The sequence below is a fragment of the Muntiacus reevesi genome, chromosome 18 (assembly GCF_963930625.1).
Source record: "Muntiacus reevesi chromosome 18, mMunRee1.1, whole genome shotgun sequence".
Classification (NCBI taxonomy): domain Eukaryota; kingdom Metazoa; phylum Chordata; class Mammalia; order Artiodactyla; family Cervidae; genus Muntiacus; species Muntiacus reevesi.
The window spans coordinates 14,093,824-14,110,283 of record NC_089266.1 but is presented as its reverse complement, the minus strand read 5'-3'; the positions used below and the strand labels follow the sequence as shown (position 1 = coordinate 14,110,283).

Sequence of the window (16,460 nt, the reverse complement as noted above, 5' to 3'; positions counted from 1 at the left end):
ACCTTGGGGACGCTCTGACACCCTCTGGATCCAAGCAGTTGCACTTGGCTCCCTTTCATCCCATCACTCTGTGTGTCAGCCGGGGCACAGGGAGTTTTCACTTCTTGGTTAAGCTGTCAGAGCTGCAGCTGCCCCAGTGGTACCCCCCCACCCCTGCCCTCCTGTCTCCCCTGGGCATGTGGATGAAGTTTGCAGCTCACTCAGAGCTCCCCACCTCCTCCCACTGCTCCGAGGCAGCAGCTGCCTGCTAATGACTAAACCAGGCCAACAGGCTGTTTGTCTCTGCTGTCAGGGATGTTTCCGGAGGGGCTTTGTTTGGGCTTCTGTTTTTCTCTGTTCAACAGAGAAAGAGATGGCTTCAACGTCACGGGGTTTTCCCAGCAACTGGTCTTAGAGCAAACAGGCCACAAACCGGGGTTTAACAAGTTCCTTCCCACCCCTCCTCCACCTGCGAGTGACCACTTGGGCAGCTGCCAGCCACGGTTGGAGCTGGACTGGTCTCTTTTCCTTCCTCCAGCCCGTCTGTAGAGGAGGGAGGCCTGGACAATAGGGAACTGGGTTGGCCAAGACCAGGTCAAGTCTACCAGTGGCCTTGAACCCACGGTCTTCTCCCTACCTAGTAAGGCCCCACTCCCCACCCGCGGGAGTGAGCAGGCAGACACCATCCTGGGCCGGACTCCCCCACTGTTCCTTAGCTGTCGAGAAGGCTGTGTCCAGAAAACAACTGGAGTCTTCTAGAGACTTCCCATTTTCACCCTGGTCTGCCGAGGCCCCCGAAGGCCACTCGGCACTTCTGTGCAAACTGGGGAAAGTCCCCCCAGGGGTTCCACCCCCGCAGCTGCATGACTGGGCACGAAAGCACCCCTGCTTCATCCGGTCCCGGGAATCCTCTTGTCCCTTCAACCTCTCCCTCCCTACCTGCAAGCAAAAAAACCAGATGCTGCCAACATGGAAAGCCTCCCCAAGGAATGGAAAACAGACACTTTCCCGAGGACAAAGCCCTGTTTCCTTCTTCCTGCTTCAGTTTCCCTCAACCCAGAGCCTTCAAGGCCTTGTATACAGGCCTCACCACTCCACCTCGCCTGGCTCTCTGGGACCAGTATGAGAACCTTGAGGGGCCAGGGACTTCCCTGGTGGTCCAGCGGCTAAGACTCCGAGCTCCCAGTGCAGGGGGCCCAGGTTCGATCCCTGGTCGGGGAACTAAATCCCACATGCCGCAATTAAGAGTTCGCATGCCACAACTAAAGATTCTGCATGCTACTGCAGGCTGCAACTAAGACCTGGCGCAGCCAGATAAATAAAATAATTTTTTTTAAGAGATCTGCAAGGTCAGAGCCCAGGGCAATCACTCTCTGCTTGAGCGCTTGGTGGGGCATGGAGGACAGCGGACTTTCCCATGCACATGCAGTCCTGACCTCTTGTTGAGGTTCCTTTTTCCTTCCAAGCCTGAAGCCCCCTTAGGAGGAAGTGAGCTGTTTACATGGGATGGAGCCCACGAGGCACAGGGATGGAGGACCTCAGGCCAGATCCGGGAAGGCTGGCGAGGAGCCCCCCTAAAATCCCATCAGCCACAACCCACCCAGACTCGGTTCTGAGCCCTGGCACCGTCCCCTCTCAGGCTCTCACATTTAACCTGATTGAACCAGGCTCCCCCTGAGCCTGTGCTCCCAATTGCATGCATCGTGAACATCCATGCAGTTGTTCAGTCAAGAAACATGTAGAAATTCTGTCTCCCTCATCCTGGCCGTGAATGTCTCGCCCAGGGTTATGGTCTGACTCTAACATATGTCCAGAATCTATCCGTTGCCAGCACCTTGGCTCCATCCCCATCTCCTCTCGCCTGGCTTCAGTTTTTGTTCCCTTTAATCCGCCCTCCATACCAGTCCTAAGACCACAGGATCACTTTTAAAGAAGGAAGTTGGCTGCTTAAAGGCTTCCAAAGGCCCCCGGTCTGGTCTCAGTGGACTAGAATAGAAAGAGAACTTCGCTGGCCCCACCCGGTCCTTCCAGCTGCATCTGCCTTGGCTCCCTTTTCGGATTTAAGGATCTGAAAGTGTCGTTTAAGGATCCCTTAAGGTCTTCTTTCAGATCTTTAAATTAGCCAAGCTCAAGGCCACCTCCCACTGCCCTGCACATCTCCTAGTCCTCCTAGCCCTCCTTCCTCTTGGCGGGGCCACCTTCTCTGTGCCCTTCAGGCCCCAGCTCAAAGGTCACCCCTCTGACCGGCCTTCTGGGACCACCCAGAAGACGCACCAGCTTGCAGGCCTTCTCCTCACTCCCCACTCTTCCCGCAAGCTCTGACTCTAACCCGATACCATCTGCTCATCCCTGACTCCCTCAGAGGCTACACCTCCATGAGAGGGGGACCACATACGTCATCCTCGATGCTTGTACTGGGGCTGCTCCATCATGGGCCTTTAATTTGTTAACCCAACAAGCAAATCACTTTACCATGAAACAATAAGAGGGAGAGAACTTCAGGCCGGCCGTGGCCCCCACCTCTGCCCCCATCTAGCCTAAATATAGAACTGGGATGCCCTGTGTAGGCCAGCAGATGGGCAGTATCAGCTCAGGGGCCAGGCTTACTGAGACTTACAGGCCCCATGGCCCCGTGGGGCAGCACCTAACCCCAGGGGACGGCCCTGCCTGGAAGGTTCCACACACACATCTGCAGACATGGTACCTGGAACTGAGCTAAGCAGAGGAGGAAGGAAGGACCCACAGACTTCTTCCAGATCATGGAGCCGGAGAATGCCCTCACTGTGTGGCTTTGGCTGAGGCGACAGAGGCATAATCTGCAAGGCAGTCCCTGGTGTGCCAGGCTGAGTGAACACGGTTTGGCCTCAGCCTCAGCAGGAAGTGGGGAGCTTGGCAACAGTCCTAATGAGCTTCCCAGCAGGGCAGGAAGGCTGGATGGCTGCTTCCTTGGTGTGGCAGCCTCTGGGGGAGCTGAGGAGGCTTAGGTAGATATGCATGTCTTTTTGTGGTGTCAGAACCAACTGAGATTGATGTTCTAGCACTTGCTGTGGATTTAACCCACCCTGAGTCAGTCTCTCCAGCACAGGACCAGAGACAGGGGCTGGTCCCCCAAACCAGCCTGCCCAGGAGAATCACAAACAGAAAAATAAAACCCAAAGTCTAGGTGGCTCAGTGGTAAAAGAATCTGCCTGCCAATGCAGGAGACACAGGACATGTGGGTTCAGTCCTTGGGTTGGGAAGATCCACTGGAGGAGGAAATGGCAACCCACTCTAGTATTCTTGCCTGGAGAATCCCGTGGACAGAGGAGCCTGGCCAGCTACAGTCCATAAGGTTGCAAAGAGTCGGATACGACTGAGCAGACACACACACACCCATAATGCTGGTGCCACTGTTTCTATGGAGAGATTCTCTGCTTTCAAAAGTCTTTGTCCCTTAAATAGCCAAGCCCTCGCTCGCTCCTTCAAACACACATTTCATTTACACAAGTTCAGTCTGTAAGCAATTTTTTTTAAGGAAGGTACTGGACTAGGGCAAGGGGGTTCCCTCTGGAAGAACACCCAAATGCCCAGGGGTGAGGCAGCCTACACCTCAAACAGTCTCTTAACATGCCCATGTCTTAGCACCTAGTAACTGCTCAATAAAACACACCCATCTTTAGTAGTATGGTAAATAATAATGCAATTGTACATCTCTAAGCCTGGATGGGGGTCACTGCTCCTGCCTCAGGCGTGTTCAGCCCGCCTGTCTGCTGGCCACCTCCCTCCTGAGTGACGAGGGTGACTGGACTCTTGCCCCGGGGCCACAGCACAGTCCATCCAGTCTGGCATCTACACCCAAACAGACAGCAAAATGTGGGGGATCCCTCGAGGGGCGGCGCTACCTCGGTGAGGCTCCGGGGAGGTCACTTCCACTTCCGTGTACTCCACGTCCAAGGTCAGAGGCTCTGCTCGAAAGAAGCACAGCAGCCTGAGGTTAGACAGGGTCTCCCTGGGCCGGGGGTGCTGGGGCGGAGACTCAGGCCACATTAGAGGTTTCTACTCATATGATCAAATTAGTCGGTATTTTTTATCGGGGAAACCGGACACAGGGTTAATGCCACTCTAAGTGGATGAGAAAACTGAGGCTGAGTGAGGTCGTGAGGAAGCCCGCACTCCCAGGATGTGGAAGGACCCTCCGGGTCAGGTCCCATTGTTACCAGAGTGGGCAGACTTGCAAAGTAGATACAGAATCCAGCCAGCATGGGTCACAGCATTACCTCTAGAAGCCCTCTCCTTGACCACAAGCACAGAACACTTTCTCCAAGACGGTGAGGATCTCAGGAAATGAGGAACGGGACCCCCAACCTCAAAGTGCTTGAAGAGTGTGAGGCATATGCATAGGAAATCAAGTTACAGCCAAAATGGAACTTCCTGATCTCAGAATGGGCTACTAAACAAGTCAGGAAGCTCTCCCTTCTCTTGAATAGCAGAGGCACAGGTGTTTTTTCCAATATAGAGTTACTGCAAACCATCATATTGTACACTTTAATTTATGCAATGTTATATGACAAGTGTATCTCAGTAAAGCTGGCAAAAAAAAAAGTGTTAAGAGGCTGGGGTAGGGAGAAATACACATAGTAGAAATGTTCTTTCTTTAAGGATAATGGGTAGGTATTTATTGAATTGCTACTGTTTACATTTTATGCATGTTATAAACATTATTGTGTATCTACTAAATGTCTAATAAAAATGAAAAATACACATGAAAAATAAAATAGCACTGCTGCTTACCTTTAAGACAAGTAACAACAGATACTAGATAGTGTCTTTGGAAAAACCAAGAGCCATCTCCATTTAGAAGAGGTGAGGAAACAGCCATGGGGTCTGAACAGTTTTAGTTCTTTTCCTAGGCATTTTTGACATAAAAGCAAAGGTTTCTAATTTTTAAAAAATTAGATAGTTACCTTTATTTTCATTTAATGGCTTCACTGCATGGTTTCCAACATCTTCATTGTAACCTAGTTGAAAAATAGCAATCATTGTGAGAGACCATGGAGTTCCTAGTTTTCTACATAAATTGCAAACAACTCAGTGGCACTAACAAGAGAAGTCCAGGCCAATTTCTTTAGTGTAGTTGGCAACCACAGTGTATCTGGGTTCTGAATACCCTCCCAGTGCCTCTGGGCCCCATCCAACCCACAGCGTGGTGTCTTTCCAAAACCGGTGTGATGTCCACCATCGCACGGGAAGGACACGTCTATTTATGAACGGTTCAAAATTTAGAATTGTTCACTAGAAGCAATTTCAAAGGAAAGTAAGCTTAATTCTAGAAGGGATGAGTCAGTGACAAGAAGCATGAGGGATACTGGTGAACTAACCCTTTCTATCTAGAGAACTGGGTCCATGAGAACATGGTTTAAAGATACTGCAATACCTGGGCAAGGGGAAAATTCTTTGATTTTTTTTTTTTTTAACCAAGTTGTTCTTTATTAGAAAAAATTCTTATGAATGCTATAAATACTATCCCTGAAGAGCACATGGTTTTCTGTTCCATGCCATTATGTATTTACTAATTACTATCATGATTACTGGGCTTTCCAGGTGATGCAGTGGTAAAGAAATCGCCTGCCAACGCAGGAGACGCAGGAGATGTGGGTTCAATCCCTTGGTCAGGAAGATCCCCTGGAGCTGGAAATGGCAACCTACTCCAGTACTCCTGCCTGGAAATTTCCATGGACAGAGGAGCCTGATTGGCTATATCCCGTAGGGTTGCAAAGAATAGGACACAAGTGAGCGACTAAGCATGTATGCACTTTGTGATTTGTGATTGCTAACGTATATTTATAAGCTAAAATAACCCATGCAGAGAAAAATATAACAAGAATTGTAGTAGTTCCTGCATTTTAGAAATTTGAGAGGAAATTCTATTTTAATATAAGTATCAGTATTTAAAGTATCATATCTTTGTACTTATGTATGTTAATCGCTCAGTCCTGTCCAACTCTTTGCCACCCCAGACTGTAGACTGCAAGGCTCCTCTGTCCATGGAATTCTCCTGGTGAGAATATGGGAGTAGGTAGCCATTCTCTTCTCCAGAGGATCTTCCCAACCCAGGGATCGAACCTGCACTGCAGGCAGGTTCTTTACCGTCTGAGCCACCAGGGAAGCCCATACTTATGTATACATAATACATATTACCAACAGAACCCACTTTATACCAGAAAGAGGTATTTTCTCTATAGCATTAGATTACTTTTTGCTAAACATCCACCAAATTTTTCTGAATGGAGTTTCTCAAATGACGTATTTGCTCTCTTCTCTTTATTGGCACATTACTTTTATTATGACAAATATTTTGTTTTACTTTTTAAAAAGTTTGTGATTCTGTACAATAGAAATTGCTCCTTTCTCAAAAGATTTCTCAAGACTTCCCTATAAAGAGGGTATTCGAAAAATTTCTTGTTTTGTGGGACACTGTTACAAAATTAAAAAAGAACATCAGTGTTCAACTCCCAAAGCTATCTGGGACAGAACTCTTTGTGTGATGTAATCATGGCCCGCTCTGGGAAAAAGCCAGCACACCTGCTAAGGGCTTGAATAATTTTCTCCAAGATCTAACAGGATTAAGAACTCCCTGGGGCTTTCCTGGTGGCCAGGTGGTTAAGAATCCCCCCTGCAATGCAGGGGACCCCAGTTCCATCTCTGGTCTGGGAAGCTCCCACATGCTGTGGGGTAGCTAAGCCCACGCATCACAGCTACTGAGCTTGTGCTCTGAAGCCCACAACTACGAGCCCATGTTGAGCAACTACTGAAGCCTGCATGCCCTACAGCCCAGGCTCCACAGCAAGAGACACCACCACAATGAGAAGCCTGCACATCACAACTAGAGAGAAGCCCCCACTCTCCATAATGAAAGAAGTCCTGCACACAGTAAAAAAGACCCAGTGCAGCCAGTAATAAATTAAAAAAGAAAAGAAAAGAAAAGAACTCTCAGAACTGGCTCCCGGTTGAGCTGACTCTCAAGCTTGCAATAAACCTCACAACTAAGTATTTTTTGATTGTACCACTTCTTTATTTTCTTTCTTTTTTTTTTTTTTTCCACTTCTTTATTTTAAGTGCATCTACTAACAGTGAAATCTTTATAAATTCGTTTCCCATAGTGGCAAGTTTGAAATTGCCTTGTGCTTGCAATAAATAATTTCATCTGAGATGTTTTACCAGTGCCTTCATTTCATAGCTGGTTTCTATCTTACAAATGGAACATGATTACACGTGGGCAGTGTCCCGTGTTTGAAAAGGACTCACGTGGTTGTCCACAGCATTGTAATTATTCCCCACCTTTCGTTCCTTGGGATATTTAAAAGGTGGTGAAATTAGAACACTATGTTCTGCCTTTCTTCTGACGTTTTTGTTTTGCTTCCTAGCCCACCACCCAATGACTGATTAGATTAGGCGCCTCTGCCTGAAGCCAGAGTTTCCCGTTCAGCCTCACCCTACCGCCCACGGATTCTGCTTCTCAGAAGGATAGGAGATGGGGAGCAAGCTTGGAAAAACTCTTAACAACTGCACAAAACCATGATGGTACCATAATGTCTGTCGGCTTCGGTACTGGCATCTGACGATGTCTTCTCATTGTTGGAGTTCAGAAGCGGTACGGCTGGCCTTAAATTGAAATTTAAAAAGGGAAAAAGAAATAACATTTTTCTTGGCTCTAACTCCAAACTAACAACATCGTCAAAGAAAGAGCATGAGAAAAACCAGGAGGAGTTTTCTGCAACGAGAAAATTTTACTCTCTTATTTGGAACTCATGCTTTCTTCAGTTCTATGATTATCAGACAAAAACCTTTTTGCCACTGAAATCAGTGTCCGGACCAAAGGTTGCATGAACATGAGGAATCCTTTATTGGGTGAATCCCATGCCGGGAGGGGATTCCTTATCCTGTGTTAATGTTTTCTCTCGGGAACAGAGAGATAGTTTCCATATTTGGGGAGTTTAGATCTCAAAAACAGTAAGGATAGTACAACCATTGTTTAAGGAAACTCTATTTTGCCAATTAAGTTTAAAAATTTTAAATTCTATCTACCACCATAATTTCATAAGGAAAAGTGTAGAAAGGACATGATCTCAGAATAAAGCCATTCCTTCTCCTGAAGGACAGTTGGCAATCTTACACACACATACACACACACACACCCCTCCACAGCTTGCACTCAAGGTTCTAAATTATTTGAGTTTGCCAAGAACCACTGAAGACTTCCTAATGACAGAAATCCTTGCCAGACAAGTCTATCCACACCCACAGATCAGCCTCCCCTCTTCCAAAAGACACTGACCTGGACATCTCCACCGGCATCTGCTTGGCTTTAAAAGACAAAGAGAAGAACCAAAGTCAGAATAAAGAACCACATCCATATCAGATGGGAACACTCATTTGAACCATATTGGACTTTTTTTTTTTTTGAAGATTGAACACCCATAAAAAGAGAAAACAGAAAGCCAAATATAAGTCACAGTTTTTTGTTTTTTTTTAAAGGAATACAAACAAATAAACAAAGTAGGTCTTCTCTTGGTCTCACACCAAGAGATTTCACATCATTTCCCCTGAAGTTGGCATTTCAACCATTTCAACCAGGAGCAACTTCCCTTTGTGGAATGTGGCAAAGAGGAAGATGATAGCATAGGAAACAGATGAGCCAGATAAATGGGCGACTATCTCTTTGCTCCAAGACCTTCCCCAAAATAAAAGTTAAATCAGTCCCCATGCTTTGAATCCCAAACTGGCCTGAGACAAAGGCCAGACTGACCCTGAGGAAGCAGTTTGTCCTAACGACCATTTTCCCGGAGGGACTGCTTTGAAAAAAACCCACCTCATCTCATCTGGTCCCTCCTGTCCCCAGCAGCAGCCCCAGGGGTCTCAAACAGAACCTGCCTTATCTCAAAAAAAAAAAATGTAGGGCTTCCCTGGGGGGTCCAGTGGTAAAGAATCTGCCTGCCAATGCAGGGGACGTGGGTTTGATCCCTGGTCCCAGAAGATTTCACATGCCTCGGGCATGTGAACCAGCACGGCCAAAATAAATAGACAAAATTTGAAAAAAAAATATTTTTTTGCAGACTCTACTGATGCTGTGCCCTTTTGCTTGAGTCTTGCTTACTTGACTGATTCCTCAGTGTCAGTGGATAATCCTGGCTTCCCTTCCTTGTATGGCTAACCCCAAGTATAGGGTAGAAATCATAGCACAAGCAGAAGATTGACCGGGAGGCATTCAGTGTGTGTGTGGGGGGGGGGTGTCTCCACTCATGCCCAACTCTACCAGCTGTCGGACTAGGTGTGGTCAAAGCCCCACACAAAGGGCTACTTCTGATCACGTGTAGATGCAACATTCCCCCCAAATTTGTCTTTTCCTGGGAGCCCAACTCAGAAAGCAAAGGCTTTCACTCATGCCTGGCTAACTCCAAGGGGCAGTAAAAGCTCATACCCACCAAAGCCAACATCTTTGGTTAGGAAGGTGACACCCCAGCAGGAAAACAAGTGTCATCAGCCACATGCCCTCAGCTCCCACTGGACCAGGACACAAGCTTCCCATGAGGCTGAAGCCCCTCACCTCCATGGCAGGTTCCCTGGCAGGGCAGCCTGGCAGGATGGAATGAAAGGACTATGCTCACCCTTGGCTTTCTTCAGAAAATAGCATCTGGCTCCAAATACCAAGGTGGCGATGATCACTCCGATGACCACCACTGCGATGAGTCCTTTTTTCCAGGGGGCAAGATAGACTGAAAATGAAAAAAAGAAAAAATTTTTAAAAAATATGTTTATCCCTCTACCAACAAGAAATAGTACAGCCTTACGCAACAAATGGGCTTCCCTGGTGGCTCAGATGGTAAAGAATACACCTGCAGTGTGGTAGACCTGGGTTTGATCCCTGGGTTGGGAAGATCCCCTGGAGAAGGGACCAGCTGCCCACTCCAGTATTCTGGCCTAGAGAATTCCGTGGACTATAGAGTCCATAGGATTGCAGAGTCGGATACGACTGAGTGACTTTCACTTCACTTCACTTAAGCAACAAATAAGACTGATTTTTATATCCTTGTCACTCGTGTCTTTCACTGAGCATCTACCTTTGAGGGACTCTATAGTAGGTGCAGAAATGTTTGTTTCTGCTATAGAGTCAGTGGTGACCTGAGGGGACCATAAGACTGAAGAAGATGCTTTTTAAGCTGTCTGTTCACCCTTCTTCACTCTCTATACATCATCCGCTACCCACACAGGTGGGCCCCTCTAACCATGTCTGTTCTGCATGACCCACTCCCCTCAACCATAGGCGGTTCGTGGGTGGACTCTTGATCCAAGTTGGTGTCTCTGCACCAAGAAGTTTGTAATGAGGACTGTGTGGAGTCCTTCTAATTCCTTATCATAATCACTTCCTGTTTCATACTTAATTTGGGTGGACTTTTGTTACCGCCACCAAAGAGCCTGGTGGATGTTAGTCCCTTGGGCCACAGCAAGATGCACTAAGTTCCCAGCCAAGTCCTCTTACATGCGCTTTCTGGCCTTGAGCTTGCAGCTCGCACTGCCTTCTGCTGTTGAGACCTTGACTTACCTCTGACGTTCAGTGTGTTGCTTGGGCTCACGTGTTTGGAAAGGTTGGCTCTGTTGGAGGCCGTGCAATAATACTGTCCCTCGTGCTCCTTGCTGGCCGTGGGCACGTGCCAAAGGACCTGGGTGGCATTTGAGGTTTCTTCGTAGAAGGGTTTGGTCTCCTTTCCTTTGTAAAACTTGTACGTGATAGGACCGGATCCTTCCTTCACGGAGCAGCGAAGCACAATGGGCTTCCCAGACTCCACCTCCTCCTTCAAGAGGATAGAGAGCTGGGCTTCATCCACTGGGGCTGGAAGGGAGGCAAAGGATTAGTGCTGAGCAGAGAGGTGGGCAAGGGGAGGAACATGACACGGCCGCTGGCCACGGCCAGCCTTCTGTAATCACGACTCGGACTTGGACTTTGCCCCTTACTCAAGTCTCTTGTGTTACCCCACATTCTTGATAGGTCCTCCCCCAATGAGCCCAGAAGGGCAGCAATGGACACCTGTCCTCACACGATGATTAGACACAAGAGGCTAGGGACACCCACCCCCCCCCCCCCCCCGCGCCCCTTCATTTACCACCTCAAGTATTGGGTTGGACATAGATGTTATGAAAAAACTTGAACAAACCTTTTGGCCAATCCAATATTACTGACCACTCAGCTTAACTATACGATTAGCTTATGTGTTCTATTGGGGTCTGCTCTGGGTGAGTTTGTATGTGTGACTGTGTGTGTGTGTGATATTTCTCTCCCTCTGCTTAACCCAGATGCAGGGCATTTCCAGATCTTACAAGCAAATAATCTTGACACACTGCCTTCTCTAGCTCTTGTCCTGTCTTTCTCCTCCTCTGAATGATCTAAACCAGTTGCTTTCACGTCCTTACTTCCCACTTCCTCGTGAGCTTGGGAACCTGAATTCTGTCCCTTTGCTTCTGAAACTGCACTGCATTTTTGGTTTGGAAGAAACTCCAAGGTCGCCTGATTCCCAACTAACTCCTCCCCGAGTTTCCTTAGGTCAAATCCACGTTGGACGTTCCTCCCGCCTCCCGTCCTTGGCCTCCCCACGGCTCGCACCTGTCACCCAGCCCTTCCTTTTCGGCTTCCCCTGGGCTCCTGTGAAGCCTCACTCTGACTCTCTTACCTCCTCTCCTGCCACTTTCTCTTTATTCATCATTTTTTTCTCCCTAAATTCAGACTTTCTGCAAAATTCAGTCCTCAGTTTGCCATCTCCCTTCTCACCTTTGGTGATTTCACCTACATGATAGCTTCTATCTGCACATTTAATGCATAAACACATAGCATCTAAAGCTTAGATACAAAGATCTAGTCCAGGTTACTCCCCTGAATTCTGTGTCTTGACTTTAACCTGTGCATTTCCACCAAGAAGCCCTGCCAGCCTCTCACTCTCAGCAGATCTGAGCAGAACTCACCTTCCTCCTATAGCCTCTTTTACTCCATGTCTAGCCACCAAAATTCTGAGCCTAAACTTCCCAAGCCTAGTCTTCCCAAGTACATTACTACTAGTGTGAGAATGAACTGATCAGCAGACCAGGATCTGATTTATGAACCACCCTCTTGTGAGTGCAGGGGATGGCCAGAAAATGGAGCTGCTGATCCAACAAAAGGGAGCACCTGGCCTGGCAGGGGATGGCAGGAGTCGATCACAAGGAAGGCTCCTGAATGGTGCAGCCTGCCTGACAGCTTCTCTTCTTGTGAAGCACAAGGGGGTGGTGGCAAGCCAGGCTTAGGAGCCAGACGGCCTGACCAGAATTCCCAGCACTGCAGGCCACCAGCTGTTTATCTTAAGCCCTAGTTGCCTCATTGTAAAATAAGGATGATATGAATATGGTGCTCACATGGCTATTGTAAGTGTGAATGGGACTAATTTACTAACATAGTTCACACAAGGTTGGACATATGATCAGCACTCATAAACATTAGCCACTAATATTGACCCACTTTATTTTTTTAATTAATTCATTTTTGGCAGCACTGGGTTTTCGTTGCTGCATGCAGACTTTCTCTAGTTGAGGTACAAGGGCTTCTCTGTGAGGTGGCTTCTCTTGTTTCGGAGTGTGGGTTCTAGAGCACGTGGGCTTCAGTAGCTGTGGCCCACAGCCTAAGTTGCCCCGTGGCATACGGAATCTTCCCAGACCAGGGATCCAACCTGCATTGGCAGGTGGATTTTTAACCACTAGACCACAAGGGAAGTCCAATAGTGACCTGCTGTAAACCAAGAGTTTCACATGGGCTTCTACGCTAGCTTCTTAAAGCACTGTAAGGTTTGAAGTCCCCTACCCCTTCCAACTGATGGGACCAGCAGGTGAATCTTCCCAAGACCCAATTCTCAGCATGCCCTCCTTCCTTCTAGCTCTTCACTGCACACAGGACAAAGCCCCAGTTCTTCCGACTGGCAGCTGATGCCCTTCATGGTTAGGCTCAGTTACTCTACAAGTTTTTACCCAATGACTCTCCATTCCCAACCTTACTTTCCAGTCATCCATCCCCAGCCTTTTGAGCTACTCCACAGAGCCTTTTGATCACCTATTTGACTAGGCTAGAGACCATCTTGAGCCCTCTCTGCCTACCCATCATCGAGCCCTAGCTCCTGGCCCAGCTCTTCCCACTCAAGGGAGATGATATCTTTCATACCCTTAATTCCTATTATCATCACTGTAAGGAGAGTTTGCAGGAGAGTTAATAATGTGTTGCCTGGTCACATTTTTAAAATATTTATTTGCATTGTTATTCAAATACATTAAAATGTTTCTTCACTATTTAATCAGGAGGTACAAAGAATATATCTTATTTTTGTTGTTGTTGTTATGACCTATGGCATGAGATGCTTATTAGCTAATCATTATGGCATGATTAGCTTATTCTCAAATGCTAATTTGAGAAATACAGTTACTCAGTGAAATGAAGTCACTCAGTCATGTCTGATTCTTGGCGACCCCATGGACTATACAGTCCATGGAATTCTCTAGGCCTAAATACTGGAGTGGGTAGCCTTTCCCTTCTCCAGGGGATCTTCCCAATCCAGGGATCAAACCTAGGTCTCCCACATTGTTACTCTTAGGCTATACATTAATAGTAGGTTTAGAGATTAGGATTCTGGGTTTTCACTGCAGAGGACATGTGTTAAATCCCTGGTCAGGGAACTGAGATCTTGCAAGCCAACTAGTATGCCTCCCTGAAAAACAATTAGAGGAGGAATCACTATCCAACTCAGGATGTCCACATTGCACATGTAGATAAGCAGTCCTTAAGCAAAAAGGAGGAAGAGGAAGCCTTGTTAAGCTTTTTACAACAAGATGCAGAACATCTCAGAGATGCAAATAATGGCACTCCTAAGGCCTTCTGAAAGATACAAGACCAAGGCTCAAGGAAAATTATTCCCAGGACAATGGTATATTTCTCTTGAGTATGAGAGTCCCAGTGACTGTTAGCCTGCAGCTCTGACTGCTGTAATTTCCACACATGACAGAATTTGCCCTGCCAGGAGTCCAGGGTCCATGGTAGAGAAGAGCTCTGGTCTACATTTCCCAGAGAGGACTGTCAGTTCATCTGAAAAGGGGCAAACAGGGACTTTCCTGCTAGCGCAGTAGTAAAGAATCCACCTGTCAATGCAGGATACACAGGTTCGATCCCTGGTCCGGGAAGATCTCACATGCCGCAGAGCAACTAAGCCTGTGTGCCTGCCACAACTGTTGAGCCTGTGCTCTAGAACCCAGGAGCTGCAACTAGTGCAGCCCGAGTGCCTAGAGCCCGTGCTCTGAAGCAAGAGCCACCGCAATGAGAAGCCACGCACTGCCACAAAGAGTAGCTCCCACTCACCACGACTAGCGTAGAGACGTGCAGCAACGAAGACCCAGCACAACCCAAATAAATAAAGAACATTATAAAAAGGAGCAAGTGGAACTTCCCTGGTGATCCAGTGGCTAAGACTCTGCGCTCCCAATGCAGGAGGCCTGGGTTGGATCCTTGGTTGGGGAGCTAGATCCCATTTGCCACAACTAAAGATTCTACATGCTGCACGTAAGATCCAGCACAGCCAAATAAATAAATGAAAAGGAGCAAATGTTAAGGGAACCTCAAAGCCCAACTTTTGTGCTTCCTCAAGTTGGGACACTTTACTTATACTTCAACAGTTCACTTGAAAGTTTCTGAAAATAGATGATACCAGCCACATTGATTAACCACCAGATATTTTCCAGTCCCAGTTACTTGGGCTTTGGTCTTGCTTTGGCATGCATCATGTTTATGGACTTTGCACAAGTACCATCCACTTCTCTTGTCCACTCTCAAACCTTTGAAAATGTGAACTAAAACTGCAGTCCCCCATGGATTCTTCTCATAGCACAGAGACTTACCTATCACCTTGACTCGCAGAACTTTGCTGAACATCTTGGTGTGGGAATGGCAATTATCTGCACTGCACCAGTATTCTACATCTTTCATGGGTTTATCTCTGAATATTGCAGGCTCATTTGAGCCCACGCTCTGGTTCGCCACAGGCTTACTTGCGTCTGAAAGCTGATAAAAAATGGGCGCAGTTCCGTTTACGGACTGACAACTGACTTCAATGGTCTGTCCTTTTATCACCTCAGACCTGGAGTCGTGAAAAATCCTGGGCTTGGAAAGCATTTCTAGAATGACACAGAGAGAGAGAGAGAGAGAGAACACAACAATCTGAAACAAAACATCCAGCCCAAGGTGTTCCTTCTGCAAACTCTGGGCTTGGCTTTCTCTATCATTGCTCTAATTTAAAATGCCTGCCTGGACCCAGAGATTGCCACACTTAGTGAAGTACGTCAGGTAGAGAAAGACAAATATCATATAATATTGCTTACATGTGGGATCTTAAAAAATGGTACCAATGAACCTATTTATAAAACAGAAAAAGATTCACAGGTGTAGAAACAAACAGGGTTACCAAAGGGGAAAGGGGGGTAGTGGGAGGGATAAACTGGAAAACTTGGGTTGACATATACACACTACCATATATAAAAGAGGTAACTATTAAGGACCTATGGTATAGTACAAGGAGCTCTATTCAATACTCTGTAATGGCCTATATGGGAATAGAATATAAAAAAGACTGGATATCTATTATGTATTACTGATTCTCTTTGCTATATACCTGAAACTAACGCGACATTGCAAATCAACTATATTCCAACAAAAATTAATTTTAAAAAACAATGAAGTAAAATAAAATGCCTGCTGCCATCTCTATCTTTAGGGGACTTCTTTAAGATTCTTGAGGAGGGAGAGGGAAAGAGAATAACATAAACAAAAAAGGATGACACAAATTCAGGAAAAACATTATCGCCCCCAAATATATGCTTATATTTTCACATATCTTATGTACACATACACACACATTCATATGTCTTTCTTTGTATTGAGAAAAGACAGAAGCAGAAGAAAAATGTTAAAAAATATATATATAACAAGTATCCAACAATATATTTTAAAACAAACTCTCAGTGCTTCAGCTTCTCCTGATAGTAAGTTTCATGCCTCAGAAACAAGAATTTTACTAGGCCATTATTTAGAAATTAGCTTATTTATAAAGCTAATATGATGAAATGACCTCCTCACAAGAACTACAACACAAAGAATTATAATAGAATGACCCACATTTGTCTTGTATATTATTTCCTTGTCGGGTGGATGACCGCTAAAATCCTGCTTCAGTTGAGACTAAAATCTTGGCTGGGTTTACACTGAAGGCTAAACTGAAGGACCATGACTATTGAATAAGAACAGTGACGGTGACAGCTTGACTGGCGTTTCACATCCCGCTACTCAAAGTGTGGTCCAGGGCCCAGCAGCACCAGCATCTCCAAGATGCTGGTTAAAGACATAGAACCTGACCCCAATCTAACCTGCGATGTAACCAGGTGTTTTGTGC

At 46.5% G+C, this 16,460-nt stretch overlaps 1 protein-coding gene across 2 annotated transcripts in view; it reads right to left on the bottom strand.

The window, feature by feature from the left end:
• The window catches only part of PECAM1 (platelet and endothelial cell adhesion molecule 1), a 61,744-nt gene that overhangs the window by 19,043 nt on the left and 26,241 nt on the right, over positions 1–16,460 (bottom strand). For both annotated transcript variants that reach the window (XM_065909315.1, XM_065909314.1), the window contains 7 exons: positions 14,914–15,189; positions 10,559–10,846; positions 9,624–9,731; positions 8,294–8,321; positions 7,544–7,620; positions 4,923–4,976; positions 3,861–3,923 (listed from right to left, as the gene is read on the bottom strand). In XM_065909315.1, coding sequence (XP_065765387.1) covers positions 3,861–3,923; positions 4,923–4,976; positions 7,544–7,620; positions 8,294–8,321; positions 9,624–9,731; positions 10,559–10,846; positions 14,914–15,189 — 894 coding nt within the window. The remainder of the gene's footprint in view (positions 1–3,860; positions 3,924–4,922; positions 4,977–7,543; positions 7,621–8,293; positions 8,322–9,623; positions 9,732–10,558; positions 10,847–14,913; positions 15,190–16,460) is intronic.